This window comes from Panthera pardus, unplaced genomic scaffold (assembly GCF_024362965.1).
Source record: "Panthera pardus isolate Hobbes unplaced genomic scaffold, ASM2436296v1 HiC_scaffold_27, whole genome shotgun sequence".
NCBI classification, from domain to species: domain Eukaryota; kingdom Metazoa; phylum Chordata; class Mammalia; order Carnivora; family Felidae; genus Panthera; species Panthera pardus.
The window spans coordinates 7,767,458-7,792,751 of NW_026526843.1; the positions used below are offsets into that span (position 1 = coordinate 7,767,458).

Genomic DNA, 25,294 nt, shown 5'->3' on the forward strand with positions numbered 1-25,294 from the left:
ACCTCACTACACAGAGTTTTCTCGTAGCCAGAGATCATCCTTTGCACTGGATCATTTCAGAGACGATTTCTCAGCAGGTGATATATTAAATGCCTTCAAATGGCTGGCCTCCCACTACCAAACACCCCCCCCCCCCATACGCACACGGAAATCACATACTTACATTGCCTGCAACGAGGGGCTTTTCTTACTGGTACTAAGGTGATTGCCTTAATTTTCTTCTTCCTCCAGCTGATGGAAACATCATCTACCTGCCTGTCATCTCTGGAGCAACCCACAGCATTCCTACATTTGAAATGAATGACTCTCATTCTTACAAGTCCTTTTGTGTCAGGACCTCTGAGCAGCGTCCTGTATTACTCCGTTTTGCAACAAGGCAGGTTCATTATGACCATTTCTGAAGAGAGAAACCCTCAACAGCATTTACAAACGTATGGGGCATTAAAACAGACAGTCAAACAGCTAAAGCTGTTTGATTAGGACATTTAGAGACAAAGCAACTGGTGGTTTGCCTGGATTTTTCGTCTCTGAAAGGTTGCGTGGATATTCTGTGGCACGGCCCCCGTAATGTGCATGGTGGGGAATTACTGTGTGTCAGAGCTGGGCGATAACTAGGGTCGCCTGAATGATTCCTGCTTGCAAATGACATCAGCCCTGTCAAAGTGGGAATGATTTGTTGCTTCAGCGCCTCTCTGATATTAAATCTAGAGGGGTGGATTCAAGTTAGTGCTTCAGAGGACACACATACCTATTTCTCACGTAAAGGAACATGCAGTAGACCATCTTCTGATTGCAGAGAAACGAATGAGCCCGGGGAGAAAACGGACGACGCCCATGTAGATTTTCGTGGCCAGACATGGAAACAAGGTGATTCTAATAAACTATAAGTATTATTTTATAATATCTAATTATTCATAAGATTCCCCAACAGGGAAGAACAAGCAACTGCAGAGCATTTCCCCAACCCCCCTCCTTCTGTCACGGAAACGCCAATAAAACTCCTCCACCTCCCACCCTTCAATGCCAGATCGGTAAGCATTTAGCCAAGCATGCTGGGAGACACAGAACAACTGAAGGAAAGGAGTATCCGGGTGTCTTGGATCTGCTTGCCATTCTGCTCTGTTCTACCATCTCGTTACTAGACGTAGGCATTAGACGTGACAATCAGCCACATTTAAACTGAGCAGAAGAAATATCAAAGGCAGAGCCCTCAGAAGAAATGTCTCAAAGACAGCTTCAGTCACCTAATCAGACTTTAATTCCAATCACAAATGACACAGACTCATCAAGCTCTGTCGTTCCTAATGATACCACAAATAAAGGACGGACCGGAGACAACTCTCCAGGAATAGAAGCTTTGTGTGCTATCTACATCACTTATGCTGTGATCATTTCAGTGGGCATCCTTGGAAATGCTATTCTCATCAAAGTCTTTTTCAAGACTAAATCCATGCAAACAGTTCCAAATATTTTCATCACCAGCCTGGCGTTTGGAGATCTTTTACTTCTGCTAACTTGTGTGCCGGTGGATGCAACACACTACCTTGCGGAAGGATGGCTGTTCGGAAGAATTGGCTGTAAGGTGCTTTCTTTCATCCGGCTCACTTCTGTCGGTGTATCAGTGTTCACGTTAACAATTCTCAGCGCTGACAGGTGGGTTTCTTTTCTCAGTTTTATTTGCTAGGATGTGAAATTAACCAAAAAAAAAAAAAAAAAAGAAGAAGAAGAAAAAAGAAAGGAAAGCTTGTACTCAGCATTCACCGGCTACTGTTCTGCTTTTCTTACAGTCTGTAACCTAGATGTAAGATTGGAAAACCGGGGACTGGGGGGGGGGGGGGGCAATTAAAAAAAAAGTTGGTGTGAGAAGGTTAAAATTCCTGGGTTAGCATCGGAGGAAAGGCTGGAATTGTATGCTTTGGGAATAATTTATTCTCTTTGGAGTGTAATTGTTTGCTTGAAACAATACTGAACCGTGTGTGTTTCCACACCCCCCCCATTCAGTTTATTTATTAAGTAAGGCAAATTGTTCCAGGTGGAAAAGAAAAACAATTCATGCTTTATACATTAGTGCAGCCTAGTGGTACAATATGGTCAACATTAAAACATCAGCATAGGTGTGAAATTGACCACATACACATGCATCTAATTTACTTGAAATTCATCAAATTAACCAATGGCAGAAAAATGGTGAGGTTTTCGGCTGCCTGGTAACTTAATGTAATGTCACCACCTAATTGTATTTGTTTTCTCTATAGGCAGTCAATGACATTCTTGTTTCCGGAGAAATAACTTAATCCGGTTGACTTTTAGAGCTCTGTGGATAGAGCGTGTGAGAACCTCCGGCAGTCAGGGTATTCCGGCTCCGTTAGGATATTTTCAGTCTAAGTACTGTGTTTTTCTGTGTTCCTATTGTAGAATAACTGTGAAAGCATGAAAAAAATTTTGAGGCTCCAAATGTTCAGATTCTGGAATCAGAGAAGAGGAAAAGCTTTCCCTGTGTCTTTTATGGATTTTTGCTTTGACTGTTTTTATATCCTATTCAAGTGCAGATTTACTTAAAGGCTGTAGATTTTAAGGCGAATTTGTCAGCATAAAGACATCTTTGCATGGGCACGGGGTGTCCAATTTCACCCTTGCCTTGCTCTAAATTTACCTACAGATCGGCTCGGGCAACAAATAAGCACGTATGAACAGGGGAGAAATTAACCCTCTTCTCTTTACCGCACAAACTCATGGAATTCTTTCCTAGGAAGGTTGATGACTGCTCACTCACGAAGGAAGGAGAATTAGGTTTAACCTCAGTCACTTATACAAAAAGGAAATCTTTTAGAACCCATAAGGTGATACACAGGTAATGAGTTACTCTCAATCATACAAAGAAATCATGCTGAAAAAAATGTATTCGTCCTAAATAGAGGATCTACACACAAAATTATAAAATTGCAAATCTGAAATAGTTCCTCCTAGTGAATAAAAGATGATTGGCAGAAACATAAAATCCTGGGGTGTATTGTGTATTAGTTATTGAAATCATAACTCATTCAGTTGCTTAATGTTGACCTGGTTATATACATGTGTATAGGAGGCAGAACTGGATGGCCACTGAGATCACTTTTAGCCCTAAGACTCTGTAGTTTTGATATGTATTTTGACCTTTGCCTATGGTTATTTGTTTCCAGATACAAAGCAGTTGTGAAGCCCCTAGAGCGACAGCCCTCCAATGCCATTCTGAAGACCTGTGCCAAAGCTGGCTGCGTCTGGATCGTGTCCATGATCATTGCTCTACCAGAGGCTATATTTTCAAACGTGTATACTTTTCAAGATCCCAACAAAAATATGTCACTTGAAGCGTGTACCTCCTATCCTGTTTCCGAGAAGCTCATGCAAGAGATACATTCTCTGCTGTGCTTCTTGGTGTTCTACATTATCCCACTCTCAATTATCTCTGTCTATTATTCTCTGATTGCTAGGACCCTTTACAAAAGCACCCTGAACATACCTACTGAGGAACAAAGCCATGCCCGCAAGCAGGTATGTATTAATCAGGACTCATGCATGAATTTAGAAATGAAATTCCTACTTTTGCACCTGTGAGCAATAACTACGATAGCGGGATAGTAATTTTGCTATGATCACGGACTCTGGAGTCTGTCAGACTGTCTGTCATTCTGGCTCTATCACGTACTAGCTGTGCAGTCTTGGGCAAGTGACTTAACCTCTCTGAGCCTCGGTTTCCTTGCCTGTGAAATGAAGATGGGGGCTGGGTGAAGTATACGAAATACTTAGCATAGTTCCCGGTGCATCGTAAGCAGTTGATAAGTGGTGGGATTGCTATTGTTAGACAGGGGACAGCTGAAGTTTGGGAGCCATCAAAATTATTTACACCATCGAGTAGTGATGAACAGCACACAAGGTGAGACTATGAAGTGAAGCATCTTTTGCTTTAGAAAGTGTAACAGAATGACAAAAACACAGGATGATAGAACTGGCAAGGAGCCCTGATATTATTCGATGCAAACCACTTGCAAACCAACCGGCTTATTCAGATGAGCAAGCCGAGGGCTCAAGGGACGAGGTAAGTGCCAGTGGCAAGAGAACACAGTGACTCACAGAAGTTTGATTAAGACCATTGCAAGAGCCAGTGTGCCTCCTTCCATAAAGATGAACAGAATAAAAAGAATGTTGCCAAAACATTGTTCAATTTGATTAAAAACACACCAACAGGATTTCTATTTTTCCTGGGGGGGGGGGGGGGCTATTCTTGACCAGTCCATTCAGTTGGTTCAACAGGGGTGCTCATGAGGCTGAAGTTGCATATTTGGTGCCCGTGTGAACAGTTCTCTTTACTCTGTGACCACAGGGACTTAACCTGGTTCATTTCCTTCATTAACAGGTGTAGGCAGCATACTTTTCACAGGTATAGGTAGGATGACACATTGGTTTTCATTCCTTTGACTGTAGGGTCAGAATTCTTACAGACTACAAATAATTTTTGGCAACTTTCATAAACCCCGGAAGAACACCCTAACCTAGCCAGCCTCTGCTGAGGCAGTGAAAGCAGTTTCGTATAGCATCTCTCTGTTTTTAATTAAATTAAAATTTCAAGAATTCCACAACGCTCCTTGAGATAATCGGAGACGACCCAGAGTATCTCAAAACTGGGGCTGGGAGTCTCTGAATTAGAGCTAATGAGACCAAGATCATGGGTTACCATGCCAATTAACTGGCTGGATTCTATAGGCACGGGCTGCCTTCCCACAGATCCCAACCAACGCGTTATTTCACAAACGCATGCTCAAAGGGATGCCAGCCTGTTAACTGTTCATGTCTATGTAAATCTAGAGCGTGGCTCGTTAAAATCTCTGCCAGCTAAATGATTTTTTCCCCCCTGTGGTCGTTTTTCTTCCCCCCTACAGATTGAGTCCCGGAAGAGAATTGCCAAAACTGTTTTGGTGCTGGTGGCCCTGTTTGCTCTCTGCTGGTTGCCGAATCACCTCTTGTATCTCTACCACTCATTCACTTATCAAACCTACGTGGACCCCTCTGCCATTCATTTCATTGTCACCATTTTCTCTCGGGTTCTGGCTTTCAGCAATTCCTGTGTAAACCCCTTCGCTCTGTACTGGCTGAGCAAAACCTTCCAGCGGCATTTCAAAGCTCAGTTATTCTGTTGCAAGGCAGGGCTGCCCGACCCTCCTCCTGCCGAGACCCCTCTTAACAACCTGGCAGTGATGGGAAGGGTCCCCGGCGCTACAAGCACGCAGGTGTCTGAAATTAGCGTGACCTTGTTCACTGGGTGTAGTGCGAAGGAGGAAGATGACAGAGTCTAGCTTTTCAATTAAAAATGGTATTTTTCCTCCCAGCATGAGTATCCGACTCTGAGCTGTGAGTAGGTGGATGGTGTCAGGATTTTTGTTGTTTGTGCATTGTGCTGAAATCCTAGGAGTGAGAGATCCTTATAAAGGAAAGGACAAACCATGATATTTTTTTTTCAATGTACAAACGTTAACGTTACCGGGCTTTCTAAATAAAATGAAGCCCCACTAGGTGTCAAAAGACACGTTTGTATGTCGGCAGGTCCTACGGGACCTCGGATGGGAGAGAAGGTGAAATAAACGGGATGACACTGGAAAATCCAACGTGTTCCCGTCACATCTACGCTTCTCATTTCTCGTATACTCCTGTGATTTGCATAACACTGTGTCTGTGTTCAGTATGTGGTGCAAATCTAGAGATCCTGCTTTGTGTATGAAAAGGGGATCAGATAGAAATAAAACGTCTGCAGTTTTCTTGCAAAACAAAGTCCTTAAAAAATAAAGCTTCGCAGGTGTTTTTGACTGCTCTTTTCCATTAATCTCTGTCCCATCGTAACTAAAACTCTGCGATTCCAGTGAAAATGTTTTGGGATCAGTGACTATAACGTACCGAGTAAGGATCTGGGGCAGGGTGTTTGTCTGACTGGGTCAACACTTACTGACTTATTAGTTCCACTTACAACCAGCATCGATCGATAATGGAGCACATGTCTCTCACAAATATTGTGAAGAACTCGCCGTACTCACGGGCAGGATAAGTGGCCACGCTTATTGTCATCGGAAGGCCCCAGAGAAGGACCCCTGTCGAAAACCCCGTGGACCAGCCAGTGTCTGAAATTCTTCCTTTAAGGAAATTCATTTCTCTCTGGTAAGCAGTGCCCTCTTTCTAAAAAATGGAGAAGTACCACGCGAAATCCTTTACATCTGGGCGTGCAGTTGTTCCCAGATCATCTTCCTGCTTGACTTCTTTAAACCCGATGGGTGCCTGAGTCCTGTAAGAGCGTGGCCTGATTAACCTCTGCCCTTGGAAATCAGATAGAAGGTTCTGAATTTCTGTCCTTTGCTCCTACTTGCTAACGCTTTAAGCTTAAGAACTGTTATTTCAAACAAACTGTTGTCAATAGATGTGTCAGATTTAGATTTGTGGTTTTAGAAAATGTTTTCTTGGGGCAAATTAAAGGATATGTTTGGCGCTTTAGTTAAATCCGTATCTCCAAAGCCTTGATTGTGGAGTGTGCTTTTGGTAGTTTTGAGCTTTCTGTAAATGGCTCGTGTAGTTGTGAACTTTTGCTGATGATGTGGCTCCAAAAAGGGAACGTGTTATCAACACTAAACTTTACATGTGTGTAACATTGTTTTACTTGGGGGGGTGGTGCCCATATTGTGTTAGTGTTAAGTTGGACATCATAATAAGTGGTGGGAAATAAATATCAAATAAAGTTTTAAATGACTCTGTGTAAGTTTATATTTTAAAAACAATAGTTCTCACAGGGGCACGTGGGTGGCTCAGTGAATTAAGCATCCTCCTCTTGATTTCAGCTCAGGTCATGATCTCGCAGTCTGTGAGTGCAAGCCCCATGTCAGGCTCTGTGCTGGCAGTGTGGACCCTACTTGGGATTCTCTCTCTCTCCGTCTCAAATAAACTTAAAAAACAAAATACAAGTAAGGAAAAAACAATAGTTCTGGAGGAATATAACTGAGAACCCATTTTAATCAGAAAATTTAAGTTATTTGCATGTCACAAAACGCCCAGATGTTTTACGATTTCCTCACTCTTGAGTAAAAACTACGTCTTTACTCTTCCAAGCATGGCATTTTAGAAATAACTGATAAAAGTACCAGATAACAAAAGCCAAGAAAGCTGTTTAGCAGTTGGTGAAACTAGAACTCAAAGAACGTTCATTTTCCTCACTCTTAGTAATTCAGGGGTGACTCAGGGATCTGATATAAAATAATTCCCTAAATGGTTTTATAGGGCGTCGCCCCCCATCCAGAGTTGGGGAATTGAGATTAAAATCCATGGCTTTGTTTTGATTTTTTTTTTGGAGGGGGTGGCCTCCCTCTCTCTCTCCCTCTCCCTATCTCTCTGTTTCTAACAGATGATCCTTATCAGAGCTAACCTTTTAAGTAGATCCCAATAGCCACAATTTCTTTCACACTGCCTATTGTGGTTCCAGGAACGTTACTATGGAAGACTTCATTTCTCTGGAGAGGGTCCCAAATGGGGAAAAGCTTGGGGTACATGAAAAACAAATTCTGTATACTTCCCAATTTTGCTCAGGGTGTGCCCTGACCCAAGACTTCGAATAAACAACCACAATAATACGCTACAAAGCAGGAAAACAAAGTCACAAACGTAGGTATAACCAAAATGTGCAATGGTAAGTCTTTGTCTTTGACGTTGAAAGTGCCAGAAAACATTTAACACTGGCATACCCACCGAAGGTAGCAAATTTGGGTTAGAAGGATTTCTGCAGTGTCAACCATCTCAGGTCAGGGATCCATCACTCTTTTTGTCAAAAGGAGTTCCTTTTATTTCCACTGTATGTTGAGATTACAGGAAGCAGGGACAGGAAACCTCCTGAAGAGAGCGAGCTTGAAGAGGCCGTTAAAAAATATGGATATAGTTTGGTATAGGCCAGTAATTTTCCAGAGTTCCTGGGCCAGGTAGGAGATTTCTCCGGCTGAGAAGTCTGCTTTTTCAAATTAATGTATTCTTATCCACCAAGAAGGCCATGACCTATTAGGCCAAGAGCGTAGCACAGATCGCCCCTAAAAAGATGAAGACGTTCAGAGAGAAGCTGGCTGTCTGGGTCCTGAGAACTGGCTCAGCTTCCTGGGTCCAGCAGCTTCTTCCTGGTTCCCTCGTGAGACCCGGCTACATTCCCACCCTGGAACTTCAGGAGCTATCCTCCTCCTCATCATAGATAGGTATTTTTTGCTTGTTACCTTGAGTGTTTCTATGACTTGCCAAAAAAGCTTGAAAAAGACGGGTCACAAACACAGAGATGCTTACAGATTCCCTCCGTTACCAGGGAGTCAATTCTACGAGCACACAGGGAACTAAGAACCGGGAACCAGGCCTCATAGAGACAACAGCGTGGTTAAAACGAAACAAGACAACGGTCAGGTCTCGTGGTCGAACAGAAGGCCACTGTAGGTACAAGGGTGCGTGGCTCCCAACACCACTGCTCCACTATCGCGGTCACCCGGTGAGCCTGTGTCACTGCCTCAGCTTCTCCTCCCGCTCCCGGGGAACTTCACAGCAGGCCCCTGTGCCACTACCTTCCCTGTGTGGGCCTCCCGCCCTCCGTGTTACTCTGACCGTGTCCCTGCCCATTCCGGACTCGTTCCTGTCCCTGGGAGAGGTTGTTATTGGCTCATACGGCCAAATTCGGTCTAGAATGCAGGGCTCCCCTGCCAGGTCACCGGGCAGACTGGGGGCCACGCTGGCTGGGTCACAGGGGACCCAGGCCTAAGGAACCATTTTGGCCACCTGTTCAGAGGGGCCCGTGGATACAACAGGCATCCAGAGGGTCACGTGCCGTAGCAGGGCTGTGTAGCATATTATCACCTATGCTGTGAACTCAGGAATGAAATCGGACCCCAATAACACATTGCTGAAAACAGGTGTACACTATTTTGGGATCCAGGAAGAAATACTTAGCAACGCTTAAATAAGTGAGCCTAATAAAACTCGTGTTGTCTATATCATAAAAACACAAGCGACTCCAGTTCTCCAATGGTCCCCAACAGCACGAGAACTTCATGAAAAAGAAATGTAACTGGGAAAAAAAAAACAAAAACAAAAACCAACCCACCCTAACCCAAGCTACTGTTTAAAAATCACCGTTTATGGCTGAAACCATGTCCTCACAGCTGGTATTTGGGGAGTTAGGATTTTCTAGAGCCCATGCGCAACTGCTATATTTAGAATCAAAAGGTCACTGGAAGAGCAGAAATAATTTCTTCTGGTAAGCTTTTCCCCACCCTCAGGTCTGGTTTATAAAATTTTATGTGTACACATAATGAGTTTATTGCTGTTGTTCTTAAAGGAATTAATAAAAACTTTTAAACGGTTGCTTCTCGTGCAACAAATACTGGTAAGAATCATCTACATAAACAAGCGTGTCTCTCTCGATTCGAGCCTGTCTTGTTGACTGCTGGCTCGCCAGAGCCTAGCAGTCCCTGGTACCTGGTGGCTCAACAAGTATCTGCCCAATAAGAAGAGAGAGAGAGAGAGAGAGCGCGCTCTTTATTTTCTACGGTAAATATGTCATTTCTGAGAAAAAACTGTACGGAGGAAAAAACATTCTGTGCTTTTCTAACAGGCAAAAAACAAAACAAAACAAAACAACGAAGTTAGTGGGCCAGTAAAGTTGGTGCTTACACTTGGCTGTTTAAGGTTTGGAGCTGAGCATCTCTGAATCCCGGTGGACAAGGGGCAGGGATCTACTGCCCGCCCTCCCTTTCCATAGAGTCGACCTCCAGCCTGGGAAGGTACCGGAGAGATTAAAGGAGGGGCCTGAGGCGGGGAAAAGAAGGTTGGTCCCCATCCATCGTACGTTCGTACGTTCGTTCGTTCGTTCATTCATTCATTCATTCGCTCACTCATTCAACACGCACTAGACACCACACCCCGTGCTAGGATAGCTTAGGCTACGAAGATGAACCAGAGCCGGCGTCGATCCCGGGGAAATCATAAAGAAACGAGCCAAAGCCACGTTTCCCACGCGGAAGAGGGGAAGGAGGCCCGTCTTCTTGGCAGCAACGCAGAGCCGCCCCGCCCGCCCCATCCACTCTCCCAAGATGGCGCCCGCCGAGGGGGGACGTTCCCACGCCTCCCGCTACCGCCCGCCGCGGCCCCCGCGGAGCCCAAGGTCCCGAGGCGCCGCGGCCCCCCGCAGTCCCCGCGCCGCCGGCCCAGGAGGCCCGGGTGGGCAGCGGGGCGGAACGGCTGCGCGCCACACCAGCGGGCCCCCTGACGCCCCGCCTCCGGGGCCCCTGAGCCGCCTGCCCGCTCGCCCGCCCTCCCGTCCGCGTCGGCGGTTTCTGACGCCACCGGAGGCGTGTCGGCGCGACCCGCGACGTCGCGACGCGCCAACAATGGCGACTGCGTCAGCCTGAGCGGGCCCCAGTCGGCCGGCCAGCTCCAGATCGTGCCGCGCGAGCCGCGGGGGCCGCGAGCGCCTCGGACCGGGTCGGCGGCGAAGGCGGCGGCGGCGCGCGTGCGCGTGCGCGCTCCTGCCACAGCCGGGGTCGAGCCGCGGCGCCGAGGCCCCGCGGAGCGAGCCAGGTGGGCGGCGGCGCGGCCAGGCGGCCAGCGAGCGGCGCGCGCAGCGGGCGGGAGGCGAGGGGGGCGGTGTGGGCGCCGGGTGGCCCCGATCTCCCGGGGGCTGCTGGGGCGCCGCGGGGAGGCGTGCCGGGGGGCGGCGGGCGCGGGCCGAGCGCGGCCGACCCTCCCTTTCTCTGTAGCCTCCGGCAGCATCTGGGCCTCCACGCTCGCCGGGACCGTCCCTTTCCCAAGTCGGCAACATGAGCGGCAACAACTTGGATGGGAACGACGAGTTTGACGAGCAGTTGCGAATGCAAGAACTGTACGGCGATGCCAAGGACGCTGACACCCAGAAGGAACCCGACGGACAGCCCGATTCTTTCGGACAGCAGCCGGCTGACACCCCGTACGAGTGGGACCTGGACAAGAAGGCTTGGTTCCCCAAGGTAGGAGCGTGGCGCGGGCGCCACTGCAGAGCGGGCCCTCCTGGCCAGCCCTCGCGGGGCGTCCCTTTTCCGTTTTCTTTGCTGAGGTCCCGAGTTAGCGCCCCCGCCCCCCCCCCCCTCCGCCGCGGGTCGCGACGTTTCTTTTTGTTGTGTCTGTTGCAGAACCGGTGTGTAGAGAAACGTAAATCGGTACGAGATGCCTTAAATGCAGTTTAATTCTTAAGGCTTTTCTATGTCTTATGAATTTTGTCTGTGAAGGTCACAGTTGGTTATTGCATCGGTGACTGCTTTTTATTGCAAAGAGGAAACACACCAAGAGCAAATTTAGTACTTGTTAATCTAAGATAGGCAACCTCACTTACCCTAGGAAATTCAGATGTTTGTTCCGCTGATGTACTGTGTGCAAAATGTAGCTTCTTGGTTTTGGGGGAGGGTGGTGGAGAAGTGGCCATTTGTATCTCTTTTTGGAGTCAACTTTGTAACTCTCCTTCCTATTGAATTGTGTCCCTGGGCATGTGTGTTTGAACTGAAGAGCCACAGGAATAGCACTAGAGGGGCAAAGAATAGTTACAGAGATCTGTGTCGATTTGTGTAGAGTGCTTGGAAATTAAGTATCTTATCCCAGCTTGGAAGTAACATAACTGGTGTTAACTTTGTTCTGTAAACTTTTCGGTCGAAGTATCCTGTTAATCAAAGTCTCCTAGGGGTGGAAAAAGATACCAGAAGCAAACGAATCAGCTTGCAGGCTGGTAATATAAACCGTGTCTCCACTGTGTAATTTGACTGTTATTCTTAAAATTACTTATTTCAACTTTTTTATTTTCCATTTTGTATTTGTGTATATATATTCCATTCCCTCAACCTTGTTAAATTTCTCATTTTGCTTGTATTGCGGTGCCAATGCCAGTGCAGATTTGGTTTCTGAGTACTTTTCACAATAGTCTGATCACGGATTCATTTGTGACTCTGTCTCTTTATGTTATGGAAGCCCATACCTCTTCAGACTTGGAGTTTTAAATGTGCATAACATTGATCAGAATGAAGATAGAACTCTCATTTCTTTCGTTGTGCGCCTGTGCTTCCCCCCCCCCCCCCCCCCAAAAAAAAAGCCAGGAGGGTAGATGTGAGCTGAATTTGTTCTTAATTTGGTCTGGCACTAAATGATCGTGTGATTTCATTAGTGAAAGAGTTAAAATAAGCATTTGGTTTTATAATTGTGAACTTTATTCTCTGTGTAGCGAATCAGTCCCATTCTGCGTCCTCTCTGCGCGCAGATACTCAGATATTTGGTGTGCGTACGCTTCTGTGTATCTCTGTAGCAAAAGAAAACTGGATTCCGTTGTTAGATTCTTAGTTGACGGTTGGTTTTTGTTCTGTTTTATTGTTATCTGGTCCTTCCTTTGTTGTATGTACTTTAGCCTTCGGCAAGTAGACCGTAGAGAGGTAGTGATTTATAAATGAAACAACTAGAAACCGGGCCAACATCACTTAAAATGCCAGTAGCGTCTCAGAGTTTCGCGTTGATAACCCAAGTGCCCGTGTCTTTTTTTGTTTGTTTTTTTAATCATTTTAGGCACCTTTTCTGTGTAAGGTGACTCTTCTTGTATTTACACTGTAATCACTACAGCCGTTATCTGCAGAAACACTTCTGGGTCCAGTTGTATAACCATGTTGCCATTTAACACAATATTAAACTTTTTCTGGGAAGAAAACATTTTTGAATTTCTGTATGTGTGTGTGCTGAATTTTTTGTTTAGATCACTGAAGATTTCATTGCTACGTATCAGGCCAACTATGGCTTTTCTAACGATGGGGCGTCTAGCTCCACTGCAAATGCACAAGAAGCCACTGCCAGGACTGCAGAAGAACCTCCTCAAAGAAAAACCCCTGAACCCAGTGATCCCAAAAAGAGGGGAGAAAAGAGAAAGGCCGAATCAGGCAAGTGGATTTAACTTGCAAAACAGGAATGTGAAAAATTTTGATGTTAGTTATGTGCATATATAGTTACTGTTGGGAGAATAATACCAGCTTGAAGGAGGCATAAAATGAGGGGTTTTTAATACGATTATTTGGGTTCATATATTGGCTCTCGCACTAACTCGTGGGCATTGGGTAGGCCGTTGCAGTTCTGTGCCTCAGTTTCCTCCTCTGCAAACTAGAGCTATTGTTAGGGGATTATCAAAGGTTCTGCTTGTAAGGTAATTTTGTTACACGTTTTGAGTTAAATTGAACTCAAGGCAATTTTGTCTCAGCTTGGCCATGTCTAACACAGAGATTGGAGTCAGAAGCAACTTACACATGCCCCAGCCTAAAGTCAGCTCAAGGATGAGTGTCTTTTTAAGGCAGTATGAGAAGCATAAAGAACCGAGATAACGAGCCATACTTTTTCAGACAGGGTTCTGGAACAGTGTGTCAAAAGATCCAGTACTTTGAAAGCTGGACAGTGATTTGAGTCGGTCTCTCTTGTGCTAAGGATAAGAAAAGAGTCCTGGAAGTTTCAAGAAACTGCCACATTGTCCTGGTTTCATAGTGTGACTCTTACCTTTTCTTGCATGTGTTCTTTTTTTTTTTTTTTTCATTTTTAGGATGGTTTCATGTTGAAGAAGACAGAAATACAAATGTGTATGTGTCTGGTACGTATACCCTCAAACAAAGCAAAGAAAATACCTGGTTTTGAGATTTTTTTTTTTCACAAAGTGCTCTTTAGTTTTCTGCTTTTCTAAAATCTGTTGGTTTTTAATCATTGTGTCACTTTTTTGTTCGACTGCTTGCATTTGTGAGGAATTTGGCTTTTGTTAGTTACAGAGCTGAGAAAAATTAAGTTGTGTGTAACTTTGCATGCTTTGGGTCTGCTTTACGTAACTTAGAACAGTTTGCCCCTTCAGCGATACAAGGCTTAAGCAAACCGTGATTTTAATGTATATTTGAATACATGAAAACATGAAATTTCCTCAATTCTGTAGCTGGGAGATTTTTTACATGCATTTAGAAAATCAAAATTGTGGGGCGTCCGGGTGGCTCAGTCGGTGAAGCTTCTGACTCTTGGTTTCTGCTCAGGTCACGATCCCCAGGGTCATGGGACGGGAGCCCCGCATCGGGCACTGCTGACTATGGAGCCTGCTTGAGACTCTCTCTCTCTTTCCCCCTGTGCCCCTCTCCCTGGCCCACTCTCGCTTTCGCTCTCTCTTTCTAAAAAAAAAAAAAAAAAAAAAAAAAAAAGGAAATTATGTTCATCTGAGTTATAGATTTCTTTTTTCTTTTCTTTTTTTTTTTTTTTTGAGTTGTAGATTTCTAGCTGGTGGAATGCTTACATAGCCCTCACTGTCACTGTACATGCCTTTGTAATTTTTTCCCCTCATGTTACAGGTTTGCCTCCAGACATTACAGTGGATGAATTTATACAGCTCATGTCCAAGTTTGGCATTATTATGAGAGATCCTCAAACAGAAGAATTTAAGGTCAAGCTTTACAAAGATAACCAAGGAAATCTTAAAGGAGATGGTCTTTGCTGTTATTTGAAGGTTAGTTATGTGGTCAAGTTTCTCGTCGTTCCATGTGTAACTCAGGAACCAGGCCTGAGAACTATTCAAAACAGGATGCGAAAGAAAACTGAAATTTCAGATTGCGCCTGTGTGTATCGCGTCGGCGAGGTTATTGTTCTTTTAGGAAAGTACGTTACCAGGTCAAGGTGTTACGTAAGTCCTGTGACTGAAGTGCTACTTTTGTCTTGAAAGGATTCTCACTGCAGAGATCTCTCTAGGAGTGTAGGCATAAAGTCTGCTCAGAACACATTTTAAAAATCCACAAAGAAAAGAAAGCCAGTAACATTTTATTTGCCCCCTGGAATGAATTGGACCAAGGTTTGGCAGACTCCAGCCCCACTGCCTGTTTCTGTAAATAAAGTCTTACTGGGACGTGGCCACATTCATTCATTCGTTTCCTCATTTGTCTGTGGCTGCCTTCAGGCTCCAGCGGCAGAGTTGAGTGGTTGAGGCACACAGCACGTGGTCCACAAAGCCTAAAATATCGACCAGCTGGCCCTTTGCAGAAGTTTTCTGAGCCCTGAATTAGACCCTAAAGGAGATGGTGGGGTCCGCTTACTGCTTTGAGCTGCATTTTTGATGGGAGGGAAGAGAGGGCGGTATTGATAGAAACTTGCAGAACTTGATGTGTCCGTGGTAGCATAAATTGCACAGGGAAAGCCCCGAGTCAAAGGTAGTCATTGTTTCTGGAACGCCTCTCACCTTAGGGGCACGCGTTCTACGTGACTGCAGGGTACAGAAGCAGTGGGCACATTGATGACCGGTACCCATGTCATGGAAGGGGAAAAATAATTAACGCAGTAAAATGGTAGTGACCCAACAACAGTATCAACACCACACGTGTGTTGCGAGTGTGCAACATTTCAGTGAAATCAGACGGGGGGGAGGGGGAGGGTTAAGCTGACAGCTCTCTCCGGAAGATAGGTTTTGGGTCTGGTTCTTGAACGTGACGGGGTCATACGTGAGTATGACCGTTATAGGCAGTTATTAATTTTCAAATACAAGGAGACCTGAGGGTTTTACGAGTTCTTCAAGGGTTATTAAAAATCTGTAAACAGATTCTTAGAGTTTGGATTTTCTTAAAAAAATTTTTTTTTGTTTATTTCTTTACTTCGAGAGAGACAGAGACAGCACGAGTGGGGGAGGGGCGGGGGGGGAGAGAAAATCCCTCTCTCTGCGCTGGCAGCCCGGAGCCCGACGTGGGGTTCAAAACCACGAAACCGCAAGATCGCGACCTGAGCCGAAACCAACAGTCATAAGCTTAACTGACCGAACCACCCAGGCGCCCCAGTTGGATTGGATTTTTCTTTTTTTTTTTTTTAAGAGAAAAACGAGGTTTTGAGTAACTTTGTATGTACAGTTTTAGGATCCGTAACAGCGCAAGGTTGGCCAACCAGTAAATTAAGCTCCAAAAAAATCACTGTTCTGGGATCCGCGCTTGATTGTGCGGCTGAGTTCAGTTACTTTTCGTGTCCTCCTCCTCAGGTCCTCAGATCTTGGACTCTGTGTAGGGCCGCCGGCCGCCCCCTTTGCCCAGAACCCGCAAACGTATTCAATGTCCAAGCTGTCAGATAATCACCTTCACACTGTCTCACAGACCTCCATTTTAACTGGTGAACAAAAAAATTAACGGCCGGCTGTGCTCTTCCCAGTTCTTGAGGCATCTAGCCTTTTAAGGAGGACTGTTTTAGCATTTTAAAACTGGAAGGTACCTTAGAAGTCACGCGGGTCCATTTGCCTCATTGAGACATTGAGACTCCACGGGACAGCACTACTTACTATTCCAATAACGACGTGATTCATCGAGCACCCACTCCATGCCGGTCCCTGTCTCTTATGTGCATTCTTCCTCTTAATTTTATCAAGCACCCTGCAAAGAAGGCATTTCTCTTCCCATTTTACAGATGAAGAAATTGAATACCTTGCCCAAGTTCACATAGCTGGTTGGGGGACAGCCGCGTCCAGAGTGCAGGTTTCCTCATACGGCATTCTCTCTGCTTCTTTACCTCAAAGGAGGTAGTTAGTGATGAAACCTTGATTGTGTGTGTAGTCCTCATTCACCAAGAAAAGCTCCCAGAGGTTTCGGGTGAGCGTGCAAATTCCTGACTGTCTCATTTTACCTTTATAAAGAGGGAGTCCGTGGATCTCGCATTAAAACTTTTGGATGAAGATGAAATTCGAGGCTACAAGCTACACGTCGAAGTGGCAACGTTTCAGCTGAAGGGGGAATATGATGCCTCAAAGAAGAAGAAGAAGTGCAAAGACTACAAGAAAAAGCTGTCTCTGCAGCAAAAGTTTGTGGTTTTGTTTTCCTTTTTGAAAGATTTCTTGTAAATATCCGAGAGCACGTTTTTGGTAGAGCCACCTAGTTTTCTTCCATCAAATACACCTTTGAATTATTGCTTAATTAGATTGTCAGAGGGCTTCGGTGATCTGTGCGGTAGGATGATCTGGCCGTGTTTTTATCTTCTGGTGTGTTTATCCGTAATACGACGTGAGCTTGAGTGAGACCCTTTGGAAGAAGTTGAACATCGGATTAAATAAAGCAGTTGAGGTTGCTATGTCAGAGCCAGTAGTTCACTTTTGGTGCGAATGGACATCAGCTACACTAGGAGGTAACGCGGTATGTGTAGGCTATGGGCTCGTTGATAGGCGTTGGAAATTAGAAACGATGGCTTTTTAAAAAAAATTTTTTTAATGTTTATTTTTGAGAGAGACACACAGAGCAGAGGAGGGGCAGAGAGAGAGGGAGACACAGAATCCGAAGCAGGCTCCAGGCTCTGAGCTGTCAGCACAGAGCCCGACACGGGGCTCGAACTCACGAACCGTGAGATCATGACCTGAGCCGAAGTCGGACGCTCAACTGACTGAGCCACCCAGGCGCCCCAGGAAACAATAGCTTTTATCACTATATTTACTGTGTGGTTGTCCGTGGTGTATACGTGATGTCATCAAATTTCTACCACTCCAATTGGCTGGGGAATATGCTTTTTGAAATCTGCTAGTTTTAAGAAGTTAGCCAAAAGGATAAGTGCTTTGTTTTCTCAGAGTGAGTTCTGATAACGCTTCTAACACTACGCTCACACCAGCGGTAAAAGGATCAAGAAAGCATTTAGTTGTGATGTCCTATCGTTTTTACGGGAACGGGTGGATTAAATACCTACCAATTTTATAAAAACTGTCAATAAAATTTAAGGTTGTAACAGATTTTATGTTCACATATTTCAATGCATTTGGTTCTCCGCCATCATAAAACGGCTAAAAACCAATACGATTTGAACACGTTTCTTGCCCTCAGAGCATAGTCGTAAATACTGGATAGTTATAAATAGCCAGCACTTTTTCCAATAGCCAGCACTTTTACAGGAGTCTCCATGGAATGTTTGTGACCAGACAGCAGTTCTGAAAAAAAGATACGTCCTGGGGATTTCAAGACACTGGGTCCGTCTTTGACCCACCGTTATTTTTACTTTAGACAGTTCTCTGAATAGGACTGTTGTTGTGGAATCACATCTTTAACGTCCTTAAATACGCCGTAGAGGATTACTGTAACAACTCCTCGTCTTCTCTCCCACAAGTATGAAACAAAATTGAGTTTCTCGTACGAAACAAAATTGAGTTTCTTGTTACTGCTTTGTTGCACCAGGCAGCTGGACTGGAGACCCGAGAGAACAGCTGGCCCGTCCCGAATGCGCCACGAACGAGTTGTCATCATCAAGAATATGTTCCATCCAATGGATTTTGAGGTAGGAGGCGGTATTCTCACTGACAGATATGCTGGTTGTGCTGTTTGTCCCCAAGGGAACCCACAGCTCCCCTCGCCCTGTCTGTCTCGTGCCGCACCCTCTGCGTCCACGCGGTCGGCAAGGTAGGAAGACGGAGCCGAGGGTCCCCCGCGGTGTTCGGATTTTCCCGTGGTTAGCCTAGGGCTCCCTTAGCTGTCTCCCAGGGGGCGCCCACACTGCGGCTGCAGGTGGCAGCTCCCTGCTTACGGGAAATCATTAAAAATATAATCACGGAAAGATTTCCGGGCGCTGCTTGTAGATTCTGAGCGCCGTCCGGCAAGTACGGGCTGCTCTGGGTGGGGCGTCATTTCACACCCAGAAATGAGCACCTGCCTCGCTTTGGTACTGAAAGTCTGATCCTTCAAGAAACGTCAGGTTAAGGAAATACAGCTCCTGGTGTTGACGTAGGGAAGGTTTGTTCTTCCAGACGCAACTCGGACAGAATTGTTCCGTGGCTATCAGGAGGACTTTGCAATACCTAACGCCCGTGTACAATTCTAAGAACCGCAAACAAACATAGCCTCGCCAACCGGGCCGCCTCGTGCCGCGTCCCGCCTCCTGTTCTCGTCGTCTCCTTGCGTAGACCCGTGGGCTCGTTTGTGAAAGAACTTTTCTTCATTCCCTGCCTGGGTTCTGAAATTCATGATAACCAGTTACACATAAGGTAGAGAAAGGTGACAGGTAAAAAGGTAAGCAAACGGAAAGATAACAAGCTACAGAAGAAGAAGAAAAAAAAAACGTTCATAACGTAAAATTCCAGGTTTACAAATGATCCAGTTGCAACCAAAGCCCTTCTGTGCATTTAAACAGAATGGCCCTTTCCTTGTAGCCCCCTCCGAGAGGACCCCGGAATGGTCTGTTGAGCTCCAGCCCAGCCGATAGCGATGTGACGGGGTTCACTGTGCACCTGTGGGGTCTGCGTATCTTTTGAGATCATTCGGGAGACACGTGGGCAATACGTAACGTTCGATGTCTCTTCTGAGTAGAATTCTGGAGAAGCTTGAAATAGAGCAGAACTGCTTCAGGCTTGCAGTGATAATGGCAAATGTTTAAAAACCACACATGTACACATGCACGCTCTTCGAAACACTCTGCCTAAAAAATACTCTTTGGTATCAGGGTGAACAATGTGAAGACTAAGATATTTAACTTAACTTCAGAGGGTCTCCGGTATTTTATTCAAAGCCTTATTTATTTATTTATTGGTTTGTTTTTTCCAAAGCCTTATTTAAAAATGCATGTCTGGAGGCACCTGGCTGGCTCAGTCAGAAGAACGTGTGACTCTTGAGCTCCGTGTGGTGGGTTTGAGGCCCCATGTTGGGTGTAGACATTATGGAAAAATAGATAGATAGATAGATAGATAGATAGATAGATAGATAGATAGAGGCACCTGGGCGGCTCCGTTGGTTAAGTGTCTGACTCTTGATTTCAGCCTAGGTCATAACCTCATGGTTCGTGAGTTCGAGCCCCACATCAGGCTCCGTGCTGACAGTGTGGATCCTGCTTGGGATTCTCTGTCTCTCTCCTCTCTCTGCCCCTCCCCTGCTCACACACGCTCACTCACTCTCGCTCTCAAAAAATAAATAAGTAAATAAATAAATGCCTGGCAAATTTGAATACTAGGAGATGACGAGTCAAAATCTCGATGCAGATGTAAGTTTCTCATTATGTATACCAGCGCTGTCCAATAGAAATAGAATGTGAGCCACATGTGTGATTTAAATTTTTCTGGTAGCCACAGTTAAGATATAACATGAGGGGCGCTTGGGTGGCTCAGTCGGTTGAGCGTCCCGACTTCAGCTCAGGTCATGAACTCGCAGTTTGTGAGTTTGAGCCCCACATCGGGCTCTGTGCTGACAGCTTGGAGCCTGCTTCAGATTCTGTATCTCCCTCTCTCTCTGCCCCTCCCCTGCTCACGCTCTGTGTCTCTCTGTCTCTCAAAAATAAATAAATGTTAAAAAAAAGATATAACATGAGATAGGGGAAATTAATTTTAATGATGAATTTATTTAACCCAATATATCCAAAATATTTTTAATTTCAACATGTTATGTAAAATATCAATGGGTTACATTGTGCGGTTTTTTCTTCCCCCTTTAGTGGCAAATCTTCAAAATCTGGTGTTCATTTCAGACTTGGAACACAGCTCAGTTTGAACTAGCCACATTTTAAGTGCTCGGTAGCCACATGTGATTAGTGGCCACCGTCTTGGCCAGTGTAGGTGTAGATTAGATATATGGTTTATTTCTTCCTGGGAAAACAAAACACCACCCTGGGAAAAAGTTAGGAGAGTCGTGCAGAAGGTTTCAGTGCATCAGTCTGATTTTTTAGTCTCCAGCCCATTGCCTGCCAAGCGTTGTCTTTTGAAAATTTCCATTTTCAGTTCTGTTAAAGAGTTTTCCTACGGGAGGGAACTGTTCTCTTTAAGCTTCAGGATACTACACAGCGGTGAGGATATATTCATTTTTCAAGCTGGTATAAATGAAAAGGGAGATACAGGAAGATTTTGGCTCAAATTTGATATCCTCGTAGGAAAGGCCCGAGACTTTGCTATGGAAATAAAGAAAAGGATGCTACTCCCCCACTACCCCACCCGTACCCCCAACAGTGGAATCCCACCTAAATGTATTAAATATTTTGAACAGTTTTTGTATGTTTTTACTAGAATCCTGATTTCCCTCGGTCAGTAAAGTAGAGGCATTGGTCCAGCCGTCTTAAAGCTGGGCCGGCCTGAGGTGGCATTTGACTTGTTAGAATTTTGTAGACCTTAGACAAGAATAGCTAATTTTACTCAAAACCTCTTTTTGTTTGTTTGTTTGTTTGTTTGTTTGTTTGTTGGCTGGTCAGAGTGAGAAATTCGATTCTCAGCATGTGTACTTACAGAAGGGGGCAAAGCCCGTTTTAATCGCGTGTGTTTCTTGCAGGACGATCCACTGGTGCTGAACGAGATCAGAGAAGACCTTCGAGTGGAGTGTGCAAAGTTCGGACAAATTAGGAAGCTCCTTCTCTTTGATGTAAGTCCTTTCTGTTTACTAAGTTATTCCCAGAGGTCAGCGGGCCCCAAATCTTAGACTCGTGGCTGCCATCTAGTGGTGGTCATCTGTTAGCAATAATTAGATGAGCTTGGATTGCAAGGCAGGGCTTCACTGGATGGTCAGATACTGTCAGATGAAAGAAAGCACGAGAAAGATGTGTGAGACCTGGTGGTTTCCTGTTTGCCTTTATTTCCGCCTCTTTGTGAATCATTCTCCTCCATATTCGAAGAGCAATCCAGCAAAATATTTTTCGGTATGTTCCCCTTGTTACCCGTTTTTTACGTCCAAGAGTGACACAGAATAATGAAAAGAGTCACCATTTATCGATTGCACACGAGTTACGTTACACGTTCCCTCGCCTAATCCCTCATGATCCTTTGCAGTGGATGGGTGATAGGTGCTAGATCGAGCACCTTGCTCAAGGTCACTCAGCTGCTAAGTGGCAGAGCCCCACTGGGACTATTTGACTTGAGAGTCTACACTCGTTAACAGCTCTGCCATCTTGCCTCTCTTTAGACAGAGTTGTCAGTAGAAACATTTCCAAGGACATCCTGCTCGGTTCTTGATAGACAAGATTAAGCTAAAGCAGCCGCTAGCTTCAGGTCACTGGCTGGGGTCCAAAGGAAGAAAGGCTTCGTACAGAAAACGTTTAAGCTCAGGTTATCAGAACACCACCACCACCACTACGCGCCTGTTTTGTCAAATGTGTGCGTTTTATTTTTAATTGTCTCATTCCTTCTCTTGTCTTTCTAGAGACACCCAGATGGTGTGGCCTCCGTGTCCTTCAGAGATCCAGAGGAAGCTGATTATTGTATTCAGACTCTCGATGGAAGGTGGTTTGGCGGCCGTCAGATCACTGCGCAAGCGTGGGATGGGACTACAGATTATCAGGTAAATTCCGTAACTGTCAAGGGCACAGCAGTTGTTTCATTACCAACAAATACTGGGCTGGTGGTCCTTTGGGTTCCGTTTAATCTGTTTAATGTAACAGTACTTCTTCTAAATAATACTTTGCATTCAGAGCCTCGAAAGAAAAACGTTTTAGTCTTTCAGTTTAGAAGCCTAAAATTTGGAGGCGTGCTCAGAATAGTGATAAGTAAAGTACAGGCAGAGTTCAAATATTACCGGTTTCGTTGATGAGACATCTCTGGAGTACCGTGGTGTTGGGCATTTATTCAAGCGATGTTAAAATCAACTCTAGTTAATCAAGACGTTAAAGTTTTGCAAACCGGAGATAGAGGAATGCTCTGATTTCCTAAGAAGAGACGCCTTATAAAATCGGGTACTTGCGTCACTATCAGAAGCATGCAGAGAGATGTCACTTCTTTTTGCCTAAAACTTATTTTGATGGCAGTTCCCGTTTCTCCACAGGTGGAAGAGACCACAAGAGAAAGGGAGGAAAGGCTGAGAGGATGGGAGGCTTTCCTCAATGCTCCCGAGGCCAACCGAGGCCTTCGGCGTTCAAATTCCATCTGTGCTTCGGAAAGGGCAGGGCCTTCCAGAGTAAGGCATTTTTCAGAGCACCCTAGCACGTCTAAGATGAATGCGCAAGAGGCCACCACTGAAATGGCATTTGAAGAGCCTCTAGATGAAAAGAAGTTTGAAAAAACCGAAGATGGGGGAGAATTTGAAGGAGATGCTTCTGAGAAAGGTGCCAAAGAAAGTGGCCCCGAAAAAGAGGCCGAAGGCTGCCCCCAGAAAGAATCTGAAGAAAGCTGCCTCAAAACAGGGTCTGAGGAAGGCTGTCCCAAGAGAGAGCGTGAGGAAGACTACCCCGAAAGAGAGTCTGGAGAAGGCAGTCCTGAAAAGGAGTTTGAAGAGGGTAGTCCCAAGACAGAGTCTAAAGAGAATGGCCCCGAACGGGAATCCAAAAAGAAGAGGCTCAAAAATGATTACGAAGAGAACGGCCTTGAAAAGGAGTCCGATCAAGATGGCCCCAACAAGGAGGGTGAGGAGGAGGAGAGCCTCCAAAAGGAGTCTGAAGAAGACGACTCCGAAAGGGAATCCGAAGAAGACTGCTCTGAAAAGCAGTTTGAAGATGGCTCCGAAAAAGAATTTGAAGAGAATGGCCTCGAGAAGGATTTCGAAGAGGAGGGCTCCGACAAGGAATTCGGTGAAAACATTCTCGACAGGGAGTTCGAAGACAATGACTCTGACAAATCGGAATTTGGAGATAGCAGCTCTGAAAGAGTGTTCGACGAGGAAGTCTCCGAGAGAGAGTTTGACGAAGAGTCCGATGAAAAGGAAGAAGGGGAAGACACCTATGAGAAGGTCTTTGACGACGAGTCCGACGAAAAAGAGGACGAGGAATATGCCGACGAAAAGGGCCTCGAAGACGCCGACGAGAAGATGTTTGAAGATTCAGACGACAAAGAAGACGAGGAGGGCGTAGAGGTAAAGGAAGATGAAGACGTGGACGAAAAGATGTTCGAAGAGGATGATTCCAACGGGAAACTCTTTGAAGATGAAGATTCCAACGAGAAGCTGTTCGACGATTCTGACGAGAAAGGGACAGCGAGGGGCTTGGAGAACGCAAAGGAGGAGGGGCCCCTGTCCACAGGCAGCAGCTTTGTCCTCAGTAGCGATGACGACGTCGAAGACGACATTTAATCCTTTACACTTGCTTTGTAGGGAGCTTCCCCTGGCTCCATTCTGCCTGTGCTCCAGGGCAGTTGCTAGTAGTGTTACATGCACACGTGCCTCGTGGTAGGATGCCATCAGAGTAATGCAGTGACGTTTTCATCGTACCTGTACTCAATGATTTTAAATCTGTGTTCATTGGCCGTTGAGTTAAAACTTCATAATATAATGCAAGTAAGCTGGGTACTTTGTCCTTTGTCTGATTTGTTAATTGCATGCAGAATAATGTTTTTTAAACTATTCTGATTGAAGTTTGTGATACTCAAAAATAAAAATAAGTTGTTAATATGCTGAAACTGATAAGAGGACTCGGCGTTACATTGCATTTGAAATTCTCGCTGTTGCTTAATTCTTACTAAAGTGTGGTTTTTGTGAGGATTTGAAAAAGCCCGTAGGAGTCGTCTTGCTTCCCGCTTACACTAGAACTTACGTCCCCACTTCCCCTCCCTAAACCAGAACATGTTACTAAACTTATAAAGCAGATAACACTCTGGAGTTTTTCCCTGCCCGGTCCTTGCAAGTTACTTTGATAAATGTTTTCATTTTTCACCCTCTTCCCCCGGAAATTGACTCGTAGATGTGCGAAAATGAACTTCCTGAGGCCCACAGCTTCCATTCATTGGAAATACGGAGGTTAGAAATCTGTGTACTGTTGGGGCCCCTTTAGAAGCTGATTAGAGTTATGAGACCTTGCCCCAGAAAAATGTATGCACACACTACACGGCTTTTTTTGTATACACTTTTCAGAGGTTTATGGATCCCCTGGAGTTTAAGATCTACTTTTGTCATGCATACTTCGGCTTTTTGTTCTACATTCATGGTGGCTAGTACTGTGTTCAGTTGTGTAGTTCCAATAAAAATTGGAGTCTTTCTTCATTGTGCTTTCCAGATTCAGTATTGGTGAATTGACTTCTGATGTAGTATTAAGAAGTTACTCTCGTGAATTAGAAGCATTAAAATAAACTGCCTTGGTGCTTTTTCATTATACCGTCTGTAAGTGTAATCATTACCCTCTTGAGACCAAAAAAAAAAAAAAAAAAGTTTCAAGCCAAAGCTGAGAATTTTGTAGTTGATGTCTGGGATTTCTTTTTTTTTTTTTTTATGTCTGGGATTTCTTAAATCTCAGGATTTTCACCAGGGATAAATCGGTAAAAGAGCTCAAGAAATTTACTGGGGCGCCTGGGGAGCCCAGTCGGTTGAGCATTGGACTCTTGATTTCGCCTCAGGTCATGATCTTGTGGCTCACAGGATCAAGT

General features: G+C 45.1%; 2 protein-coding genes across 2 annotated transcripts; both read left to right on the plus strand.

The window, feature by feature from the left end:
• Positions 1 to 1,173: 1,173 nt before the first annotated feature.
• On the plus strand, positions 1,174 to 6,675 carry BRS3 (bombesin receptor subtype 3). Its single transcript, XM_019421476.2, has 3 exons — positions 1,174 to 1,653; positions 3,180 to 3,531; positions 4,917 to 6,675. The coding sequence occupies exons 1-3, from the start codon at positions 1,220 to 1,222 to the stop codon at positions 5,328 to 5,330; spliced, it is 1,200 nt and encodes a 399-aa protein (XP_019277021.1). The 5' UTR covers positions 1,174 to 1,219; the 3' UTR covers positions 5,331 to 6,675.
• A 3,734-nt stretch (positions 6,676 to 10,409) lies between these two features.
• Positions 10,410 to 25,023, plus strand: HTATSF1 (HIV-1 Tat specific factor 1). The gene is made up of 10 exons (XM_019421502.2): positions 10,410 to 10,611; positions 10,791 to 11,036; positions 12,794 to 12,974; positions 13,622 to 13,669; positions 14,403 to 14,557; positions 16,709 to 16,872; positions 18,225 to 18,324; positions 21,288 to 21,377; positions 22,152 to 22,289; positions 22,770 to 25,023. The coding sequence occupies exons 2-10, from the start codon at positions 10,851 to 10,853 to the stop codon at positions 24,006 to 24,008; spliced, it is 2,301 nt and encodes a 766-aa protein (XP_019277047.2). The 5' UTR covers positions 10,410 to 10,611; positions 10,791 to 10,850; the 3' UTR covers positions 24,009 to 25,023.
• The last annotated feature ends 271 nt before the right edge of the window (positions 25,024 to 25,294 follow it).

What these genes read in the sequence shown, in the direction of transcription:
- BRS3 (XM_019421476.2), top strand. Translation starts at nt 1,220, where the DNA reads ATGTCTCAAAGACAGCTTCAGTCACCTAATCAGACTTTAATTCCAATC. An exon ending in ACAATTCTCAGCGCTGACAG is followed by an intron (nt 1,654 to 3,179) that starts GTGGGTTTCTTT and finishes ATTTGTTTCCAG; the next exon opens with ATACAAAGCAGTTGTGAAGC. An exon ending in AAAGCCATGCCCGCAAGCAG is followed by an intron (nt 3,532 to 4,916) that starts GTATGTATTAAT and finishes TCCCCCCTACAG; the next exon opens with ATTGAGTCCCGGAAGAGAAT.
- HTATSF1 (XM_019421502.2), top strand. Translation starts at nt 10,851, where the DNA reads ATGAGCGGCAACAACTTGGATGGGAACGACGAGTTTGACGAGCAGTTG. An exon ending in AGAAGGCTTGGTTCCCCAAG is followed by an intron (nt 11,037 to 12,793) that starts GTAGGAGCGTGG and finishes TTTTTTGTTTAG; the next exon opens with ATCACTGAAGATTTCATTGC. An exon ending in GGAAGCTCCTTCTCTTTGAT is followed by an intron (nt 21,378 to 22,151) that starts GTAAGTCCTTTC and finishes TTGTCTTTCTAG; the next exon opens with AGACACCCAGATGGTGTGGC.